General features: G+C 29.6%; 2 protein-coding genes across 2 annotated transcripts in view; both read left to right on the top strand.

Annotated features, from left to right (window-relative positions):
• LOC123007297 overlaps positions 1-5553 on the top strand; it is an 8160-nt gene extending 2607 nt beyond the window's left edge. Inside the window, exons 2-3 of the mRNA XM_044402514.1 lie at positions 5163-5235; positions 5329-5553. Coding sequence (XP_044258449.1) covers positions 5163-5235; positions 5329-5484 — 229 coding nt within the window. The 3' untranslated portion in view covers positions 5485-5553. The remainder of the gene's footprint in view (positions 1-5162; positions 5236-5328) is intronic.
• LOC123007727 (RNA-binding protein Musashi homolog 2-like) overlaps positions 1-10872 on the top strand; it is an 82793-nt gene that overhangs the window by 71008 nt on the left and 913 nt on the right. Inside the window, exons 4-5 of the mRNA XM_044403145.1 lie at positions 7588-7831; positions 10417-10869. Coding sequence (XP_044259080.1) covers positions 7588-7831; positions 10417-10869 — 697 coding nt within the window. The remainder of the gene's footprint in view (positions 1-7587; positions 7832-10416; positions 10870-10872) is intronic.

Here is a 10872-nt window from a genome sequence, read left to right as displayed (position 1 = left end):
TTAATATATAAAGTTACACGAACTAATCTAAAAACAATGGAATCACAATGAATTAATACAGTTACTAGGATTGAATTACCAGAGTTATTTGTAAATTACTAAAAATTTTCTAGAATTACTAGATTTTTTGGAATTATTGGAGATGATTTATTCTTTTAAAAATTACGTTGAACTTCTTAAAACTATCAGAAATAAATTGGAATTACAGGAATTAATCTGAAAATTTAATAACAATAACATTAATAAAATTGAATTTCGGTGAAATTTCTCTGAATAGGAATTATAGGAATGGATTTAATCTGAAAGCGATGGAATTACCATGAATTACCAGAATTACTTGAAAAATTGCCTTGAATATCTTAGAAGTATCGTAATTAATTTGGAATTACAGAAATTATTTTGATAATAGGAAAATTAAGTTAGGATTATGGAAATTATGTTGGAATTAATTTAGAACTATAGGAATTAATCCGAAAACAATGGAATTACGATGAATCCATTATTAATCAATAGAATTAATGAAAAATTTCCTTAGATTTTTTTATTACTTTCCGGAATTATGTGTAAATTGCTGGATTTTTTTAAAATTACTAAAAACAAATTGGAATTACTGGAATTATTAAATTGGAATTAAGTTGTAATTACAGAAATTAGATTAAAATTACACGAATTAATCTAAAAACAATGGAATCACAACGAATTAACACAGTTATTGGAATTGAATTACCAGAGTTATTTGTAAATTACTAAATTTTTTTTAGAATTACTAGTTATTTTTGGAATTTTTGGAGATGATTTATTCTTTTAAAAATTACGTTAACTTCTTAAAACTATCAGAAATAAATTGGAATTACAGGAATTAACTTGAAATTGTAGGAATTAATCTGAAATATTAATAGTAATAAAATTAGTGAAATTGAATTTCGCTGAAATTTTTATGAAAAGGAATTATGGGAATTGTTTTAATCTGAAAGCAATGGATTAATAGAATTGCCGGAATTACTTGTAAATTACAAAATTTCGTTGAATATCTCAGAAGTATGGTAATTAATTTACGATATTACGAAAATTAAATTAGGATTACGGAAATTTTGTTGGAATTAATTTAGAATTATAGGAATTAATCCGAAAACAATTGAATTACGATGAATCCATTATTAATCAATGTCCACTATTAATCATTAGAATTACTGAAAAATTTCGGTAGAATTTGTTTAACTACTTATGGAATTATGTTTAAATTACTGGATTTTTTTAAACTACTAAAAATTTTTTTTGGAATTACTGGAATTATTAAATTGGAATTAAGTCGTAATTACATAAATGAATTTGAAATTGCATAAATTAATCTAAAAACAATGGACTCACAGCGAAATAATAGTTATTGGAATTGAGTTACCGGAATTATTTGTAAATTACTACAATTTTTATATAATTAATGGAATTTTTTTGGAATCATTGGAGATAATTTATTCTTTTAAAAATTACGTTGAATTTCTTAAAACTATCAAAATTAATTTGGAATTGCGATAATTAAATTGGAGTTACAGGAATTAATGTAAAAACAATAAATTTTTGGTGGAATTTTTTGTAATTGGAATAAATTGTACACTTTTTTTTTCAATTTAACGGCCCCTTGCAATCAATTATACTCTTTTTTAATTGCCTAAATTGTTAACATTGCAGATTAGTTTCATCTCACGCAGAGATTTCAATTAAACTTTACCGAAGATTATAAAGGTTGTATTATTTCGATTAGATAAAATCATTTTTCGAAAATTAATAGATGTAATGAGTCAGCAATTTTTTTCCCACACTGAAGCAGAACATGACGTTTAAATAAAGATAATTTTATAAACATATATATATTTTTTTGTATTTAATTATTGAAAAATATTTAATAGTTATTTTTGTAACAAAGGAATAAACATTTTCAGCGATTAATGATATTAATTCCAGAAATACACACAAAACAACAGACTAAATTATTAATAACATAAAAAAATGATAAGTCAAAATCTTCAGTTCATTTAAATGCAATTTTAAGAGTAAAAATCGCTCTGAATGAGTTTGTTTATGTCAAAAAACACTCAAAATATTCAATTCCAGTTTATTTTATTCCCAAGGGAATAAAGCGTCACTTTATTTCTTGTCGGGAGGAAAAAATGTGTTTTTTATTTTGTTACTTTTATAACCTGTCTTATGAGAAAAAGCATTCGTGGGTTGAATTGAAAAAAAGATTATAATTGTGAAGTCCATCTCTCCCGGCCTTACCCTATACGAGTACATAAATAAATACGTTGAGTTAAACGGAAATCAATTATGAAGCGGCCCGGCCATTTTGTATTTTTTTTTTCACAATTATTCTAGTTTAAAATTACTTGTAAATAAGTGATAATAATCAACAAATGAAAACTTACATCAAGAGTTGTCTATTTTGGCCATCAATCAAACAGAATTTAACAGTGTGTGAAATGAAAAACTGGTTTCAAACACTTTGGAAGTTGATTGATTTAAACTCAACAGTGCAACAAATACGAAAATTTGCAATAAGTTGAATGTATTAAAAATGTATTGAAGCACTTTGCATTAATTTACATTCTCAGAGTTCTCCACATCCATTAATACAAGTTTTTATGTAATTTTCTATCGGATTGTGGTATTTAAAGTATCTGTTTATTCGTTCTACTTCTCAATCAGTGAAGTAATTTTAATTAAAGAACATTGCTTATGTTTTGCGGACATAAAAACGACCAAAATCAATTAATTTAACATTAAACCATCCAAGACATGCAATAACATAAAATTTATTTAAAAATTCTCGATTTTTCAGGCTCACATCATGCATTATTTTCCTTTTCTTGAGCTTTTTTTTGCTCCTCTTCGGCTTTTTTCATATCCTGATACAAATCGTACAGTTCTTGATTGGGTTCCAACACTTGAGTGAAGTGTAGTAACTGAAAAAGCAATTTTCATTAGTAGTGACAGTCATAGTTGTAGTATGTAGAAAAATTAAACAAATCGATTTTTGTAACATAACATTGTTTGCGCCCATTTTTAAATAATATAAATATAGTAGAACCCGTTAGAATTTTATGTGTAGGCCCTTCGATTATGTCATTGTAGATTATTTTTAACACATGTTCGCAAATTATTTTTTAACAAACCGAAATAGTGTTGTAGTCGATATACAGCGAGCGGCAAAATTATGGAATAATCTTATTAAGAAAAAAAAATCAAGTAAGATAAGATACAAGGAACATGGAAAAATGTTTGTCAATTTGCCATTTTTTTTTCATACTGAAAAAAATATTTAGTAAAAAAAAATTCCATAATTTCGAAATTTTTATAGATAGAATTTTTTTAACACTTTTTCCATGTTTCTGGTGTCATATTTTTCTCTGGGGTGCGAGTTCTGGCGCACCCTGTATTTTGTTTTGGCAAAAATGCTCGAACAGCTCAATTTTCTTTCTAAAAAATACATAATTTTCAACTTTATTTAAAATTTTTCATTTTTTGGGTTTTGAGTAAATGGAAACCCCAATTTTTTGGTTGTTTCGATAGATCTTTTGATTGAAATATTAAATATTACATAAAATTTTCGAAGAAAAATCATCCAAAAAACAAACATATATTTTTAAATTAAGTTGAGAATTTTGTATTTTTTAATAAGAAAATTGACTTGTTCGATCAAAATATTTTCAAGATTATTCTACAGGGTGATTCATCTCAGCCTCGGTCTTCTGTAGCTCAGTTATTATTTATGTGGGAATTTTGATATTTTGTAGACATTATTTAGAGCACATTTCAGGAAAATATTTTTATTTATACAGAGTGGCCCAAAAATTAGTTTTTTTTAAATGAAATACTATTTTTGAATGTAGCTTTTAATTTCGATGTTTTTTAGCTAAACTTCTATTAGTCGATTTTGCTTAGTTTTTGAATTAAGTTGTTTTTTTTTGGCGAAATCATGCTCTTTTCAAAAATATATTACAAAAAAAGTTAAGACATCTGGATTTTCTTTTTATCACGAGGAAAGTACGAACTTTAAGACTATAACATTTTTTTGAATGTATTGCAATCGAAATGTTAAATTTTTTTGAAATAATATAAAAAATTTAAACCTTATTGAATGATAAATTGTCTATCTAAAAAAATAAACTTTTGATTTCTAGAATTGATAAATTAAAAGATATTTAATTTTAAATATTAATTGTAGCCAAGAAACATAATATGTTTAATATTTTTGACTATACAGGGTGGCCCAAAAATCGTTTTTTTTTTAAATGAAACACCATTTTTGAATGTAGCTTTTAATTTCGATGTTTTTAAGCTAAACTTCTATTAGTCGATTTTGCTTAGTTTTTGAATTAAGTTTTTTTTTTTTTGGCGAAATCATCCTCTTCAAAAATTTAAACAAAAAAAGTTAAGATATCTGGATTTTTTTATCACGTGGAAAGTACGAACTTTAAGACTATAACATTTTTTAAATGTATTGCAGTCGAAAAGTTAAAAAAATGTTAAATAAATTTTAAAAAAATACCTTATTGTCTATCTAAAAAAATAAACTTTCGATTTCTAGAATTGATAAATTAAGAGATATTTAATTTTAAATGTTAATTGTAGCCAAGAAACATAATGTTTAATATTTTTGACTATACAGGGTCGCCCAACAAAAGTATTTTTGTGGTGTAGTATATTTTCCTGAATATAAATAAAGCCTACAAAATATCAAAAAACTGAGCTGAGATGAATCACCCTGTATAATTTTGTCGCTCACTGTCTATGAATAGTTGGTAGGTTTTATCGAGTTGTAGTTTTGCACAGTTTCTATTTTTCCCAGTGATAACATTGGGTTGTTACTACTAACTTTCTTTCCTTTTTTTGGTATTAACAACACTCGATAAGGTACCACTATTAGGGTGTAAGTAGTCGATTTGTAAATGTATTAATAAAGCCTCCATTATGTTTAAGTGTCTTTATTTGTAGTTTACAATTAATAATTGTAAAAATATTTGTAATAACGTCGAAAAAGATGTAGAAATCATCATATGTTCATGCTCTACCACTTCTACTACTACTAATCCGCCTTGTGTAGGTGTAGAATGTTTTGCACGCACAAAAAAACTAAATTCAAATCTCATATGATTTTTTACTTAAAGTGTCGCAGACGTGATGAACCGACCAAGAAAAAGGATCCCGAAACGACCATTCAACACAACACTGGAACCAAAGGTAACACAACGAAGCCTCCAAGTAGCAGAATCATTGTTTTTTACCCAATAGTTTTCGGTAAAAATCAATGTTTATTTCGTTTGCATCCCCTAGATGGCTCAAGAGGCGCCGCGACGCTACGCTACCATCGCGAACTACAATTTATCGACCGGTCGTCACTCCCTCTCCCGAATTCGAGAAATGCCATCAATTCGAAAAGCTTTTATTCAGAAGAGAAAACAAAATGATAATAGTACAAAAAAATACTAATCTACATACTACAACTATACATGTAAAGCGAGCAAATCAATGTTGTGCAAACAAAGGGTTAAAATTTATTAGTAGGTAGAGTACTAAAACTAAGCTAACAAGTGTCTAGAACTACAATAGGGCTATACTATAGCACCGCCATGTGCGTGTTGTTTGTTCCCTTCTCTCCTTGTGCAATTCTAGTTATCCGATGGCACTTTTCGGGTTTTTTCACACACATGATGACCATGGATCTAGTCATGGTCATGTCCCGAAGCAGCAGTAACTTGATATTAGTACTGCTGTGACAGGACAATATCATGGCTGGATCCTCTAGGTGTGGGACAAGAACGCGACGCGGGCGGACACTGACTGAGTCGAGGGGGAGATCTGATCAACCCCTCGCTCAATCGCCGCCATGGTAACCGGCCTGCGCCGCCGCCACAGCCGCGCCCCACATCACTAATGTATACACACGTGCACAAGGGGGATGGATATTGATCGTGGAACATGGCGGCGCTGCGCCCCTTTTACACATTCTTTTACCTTTGTACTGCGCGGATGGATGAGCCGGTCCAAGCGATCAGCAGGCTTTGTACTATATCGGCTTCTAGACAACAATATCATCATTAATAGACAAATCGGTGGAAAAAAATTCTAAAGAGTTGGAATTTTTTTTAAACGCTTTTTTTATACATACAGGCTGTATTATGAAAAACGCCCCAAGTTTGAACAAAGTTGAACATTCTTTGTCATCTATCGTTTGGGATAGATGCTAAATTAATGCTGTTTTCTGTTTCACCGGAAATCACATCAACTTTATTTTTTTTAATGGAACACCCTGTATATTTTACCACTTTTGGATTCTTTGTTTAATTGTATTTTAACAAGTTTTAGTACCATGTGCCAACCAACCGTTCGTGAGATATGAGTCAATTAAAAATTTGACAAATACTATTACTTTGCATTTTCTCTTATTATTATTATACTTTTTGGTGTTCTGGTGATAATGTGTTAACAGACATGATTCAAGAATATTTTGAAAGCAATAAAAATAGTTGAGACCACAACGCCTTTACACTGGGCGGTTTTCAATAAGAGAAGTTCCAATTCGTGGACCTGAAAAAAATTTGAGGATGTTTGGGGTTTTAGAAAACCCAAATTAGAACAGTTCGATAAGCCAACGTTACTTGCAATTTCTTGAATTCATGTTCTTGCATTTTCTTCAATACCTATCTTTGAAATTTGAGATGTTTTAATTTGGGTTTTTTAAAAGCCCAAAACATCCTCAAATTTTCTTTAAGTCGCTTAAATTTTCGACGATTTGGAACGTCTCTCATCAGAAATCACCCAGTGTAAAAGCGTAGTGCTCTCCCACAATTTTTATTTTATTCAAAATATGTCTGTTAACACATTATCATCCATGATTAACATTAAAAAGTGTAAAAACAATAAGAAAAAATGCAAAGGAATAATATTTGTCAACATTACTTGATATTATTCTTTTCCACTGTCTACTTTAATAAATACATTATTTGGTGAATATCTCACGAACGGTTAGTTTTAGGCATATGGTACTAAAACTAGTTAAAAGATAATTAAACAAAGAATCCAAAAGTGGTAAAATATACAGGGTGTTCCATTAAAAAAAATAAAGTAGATGTCATTTCCGGTGAAACAGAAAACAGCATTAATTTAGCATCTATCCTAAACGATAGATGAGAAAAAATGTTCAACTTTGGTCTAAGAAGTATTGTCATAACTTTAAAAATAATGGAGTTATGGCTTGGGGCGTTTTTCATAATACAACCTGTATAAGCAAAAAAACAAAAAAAAAGACACCTTTAGTCCCCTCCTCGAGCTCGTCGACTTTTGATATATGTCTTTCCAAGAATAAAAAAATTCCAACTCTAGGATTTTTTTCCACCGATCGCCCTATTTTTGTCTAATTTGCCTGGGTTATTAAAAAAAAAACATGATTTTATATAATTTCTACTTACATTACACAGTCTGTGTTGAATAGAGTATAGAATGGCCAGAAAGTGAACATACAAACATCCATTATGCAGATGCACAAAATCGGGATTAGCTGAAACAATTAATATACGAGTGAAATTTTTACAGTTCTGCAATGGGGGAAGGCAACGGCCTCATCGAACACGACCTTCATGGTTCTTTGGTACCGATGAACGGTAGCCATTCTGGATCTTCAGGTCGTAGTACACCAAACAACTCTAATGATCCAGCACCGGGAAAACTCTTTGTTGGTGGTTTAAGTTGGCAAACATCGAGCGAAAAGTTACGGGAATATTTTGGAATGTTTGGAAACGTCACCGATGTTTTAATTATGAAAGATCCTGTAACACAGGTACGAGTTTTGGAGTAACCCCAACTATTTTTCGAGTTTCCGATTTTCGTAAATTTGAGGTATTTTTTTCTATCTTGCGCTTTTCATGTACTTTTTTAACATAAAAGTCAATTTTACAAAATTTAGGAACTTTTGCTCTAATAAGGTTGTGGTTGGTAATAAATGTCACAAAGTTTGAAAGTTTGATTTTCCAAGTGTCTCAAGTGTTTTTCAATTAAATTAACAATAAATAATGCAAATTTTTCATCGACATGACCTGAAAACGCTGCTGAAAATCACCATTACCAACCTTTAGAAAGTAAATTGTACTAGTCCATTTTAGCACCCGAATCGGTGTTCATTAAAGCATCAAAATACAAAAAGTTTTAAAGTGAAACATTTTTTCCATCGTCCCAATTTTTTTCGTCCATCTATCGCATATCGCATTACAACCGGCCGTGGAGTAGGGGTAAAATGAAAAGCGCTCGGCAGAGCAGCCAAGTCCAATATCAGCTAACCGTGTAGCATTTATATTCTTACTCATTCGTGCAAGTGTTCCGCGGTATTTGTGTGTTTTGATCAGTGTAATGATCGGAAATAAAGTTTTACTTGCATTGTGGTTTCTTTAAACAATAGCAGTTTTTTATGTATATTATACAAAATTAAGTAACTCGAAAGAAAAAAAAAATATCTTAAAAACAAATCAACATATTGAAATGATTTTTTTAAGCAATAGATATAAATAGGTACTCTACGGACGTGGTAATTGATGCATTCCAAAAGCTTGTTATTAAAAATATATCGTTGAAACAATAAAAAAATTACAATTAAGGTTTTTAAAATTCTCGAAAAAATTATCTAATAGCCCTCAAATTTTTACTATGTTTCTATACAAGTTTCAAGATGGACGTTTAGAAAATGGCTGAAATTTTTTTTTACCCTTGGATCGCCTGAATGTGGCGTTTCCATGGAAACTAAATATAAAATTACCTATTACCCTAATTAATACATTAAATTGTTCTAATTTCATTATGTTTTATTCATTTTTGGTAATATCAATAATATGTATTCAAAAAATATCTACTGTTTATAAGTACAGTCACGTGCAATATATTTTGATTGTCAATGTCACAAAAAAATATTCTTTTAAATCAGAATTTTGCAATTTACCCTTTGTGATTAATTTTTCTGTCTCAAAAAGTCAAAAATAGTTTCAATTATGACACAAATTTCAAATTATACAAAAATGTCATCGACGACCAAAATATATTGCACGCAACTGTACCTTTGGGTAGTTTACAAAAGATGCATTTAGATGGGTAGTTTCAAATATTACGTTTTGCTATAGTACAAAAATATGGAACCAAAAGTTTTTTTTAATTATTTGCCTTTAGAAAATACCGTAAAACGGGATTACTTTGACATAGTTTGAGAGGTTTTGTTAATGTAACTTTTTTATTTGTTACAATATTTTTTTGAAAAAAATTCATCAGAACAATTGATCCTTTTGCTTTAACAAACAAACTTAAAATTTTGCCTCAAGGTCATAGTTTTTCCAAAAAAAAATTTGAAAATTTAATGTCAAAGAAACCCGACTTTGGGGCTATTTTTACAGTTCTTTTAATTACGTTGAAAATCAAAGTTGTGCTAGGCTGAGGAGTACTTTGACACATTAAAACTAAAAATATGTAATATATGATGTAAATAAATTATATGTAATAAAATATATATTTTATTTGTACTTTCTTAAAAAAATAAATAAATAAGTCATTTTTTGGTATGTTGTGGCTATTATATGGCATAAAAATAAAATAAACATAATTTTGGTGGATACCTATACTGAAAATAAAATAAAATTAGTAGCCACATAACCTGTCAAAGTAAATAAAATGCTAAAAAAATGTGATTCTATTTTTAGATAAACTCTTGTTTTGTTTTTGAGATATGCGATTCTTTTACTTCAAAATAGCAACTTTTATGAAAATTCTTTTGATAAAAATTAAATAAAACGTGAATAGTCACATTTTTCACTACTATTATTCATCATTTAATTTTTTCAAAAAATAAATAACTTTACGAAAAAAACATTTGGTTTGATACTTTTTGTTGACAATTTGAAAAACATTGCGATTCTTTAAAATATTGTTTTAGTCTAACAAACCTCATAAAAGGAATGCAAAACCTACACACTCATTTACCGAGAAATTTGTTTTTAAATATTAATTTTTGAAAAATAATAATAATAATAATAAATTATGTGTTTTATTCAGAATAGTTTATTAATGACGAGAATTGTTTTTTTTGTGGCAATTTGGCATTTTTAAAACGTCCGTCTTGAAACTTCTATGGGGAACATAGTAAAAATCTGAAGGTTTTTAATGATTTTTTTGAGAATTTTAAAAACCTGCGAACTTCATTGTTATCTTTTTTGCTTCGAGGTATTTAATTTTGTACATGTCGGTTTTTTTAATTTGTATACATTGAAAAAAATAAAAAAACTGTAAAATGTGTCACCTATTTATAACATATCTCAAATTTACGAAATTCGGAAACAATGATCATTTTGGCGTGAAATTACTCATTGTGTTTTGCTTTTTTTGTTGTAGAGGAGTCGCGGCTTTGGTTTCATCACATTTTCGGAACCATCAAGCGTCGACAACGTCCTCAAAGTGCCAATTCACACTTTAGACGGTAAAAAAATCGACCCAAAACACGCCACACCGAAAAATCGCCCAAAACAGCCCAACAAAACGAAAAAGATCTTCGTTGGTGGCGTCAGTCAAGACACCTCCGCCGACGAAGTCAAAGCCTATTTCAGTCAATTCGGCAAAGTGGAAGAAACCGTCATGTTGATGGACCAACAGACGAAACGTCATCGTGGCTTCGGTTTCGTCACATTCGAAAACGAGGATGTCGTCGATCGTGTATGCGAAATCCATTTTCACACAATCAAAAATAAAAAAGTCGAATGCAAGAAAGCTCAACCGAAAGAGGCGGTGCAAGCGAGCGCTCAATTGCTCGGCAAACGCCTCATGCTCAGCGGTCTAGGCATGCGGATGGCC

Source organism: Tribolium madens, unplaced genomic scaffold, assembly GCF_015345945.1.
Source record: "Tribolium madens isolate multiple individuals breed KSU strain unplaced genomic scaffold, Tmad_KSU_1.1 Scaffold_3;HRSCAF=73;Tcas5.2_LG2, whole genome shotgun sequence".
Classification (NCBI taxonomy): Eukaryota; Metazoa; Arthropoda; class Insecta; order Coleoptera; family Tenebrionidae; genus Tribolium; species Tribolium madens.
This window is presented reverse-complemented; position numbering and strand designations above follow the sequence as displayed.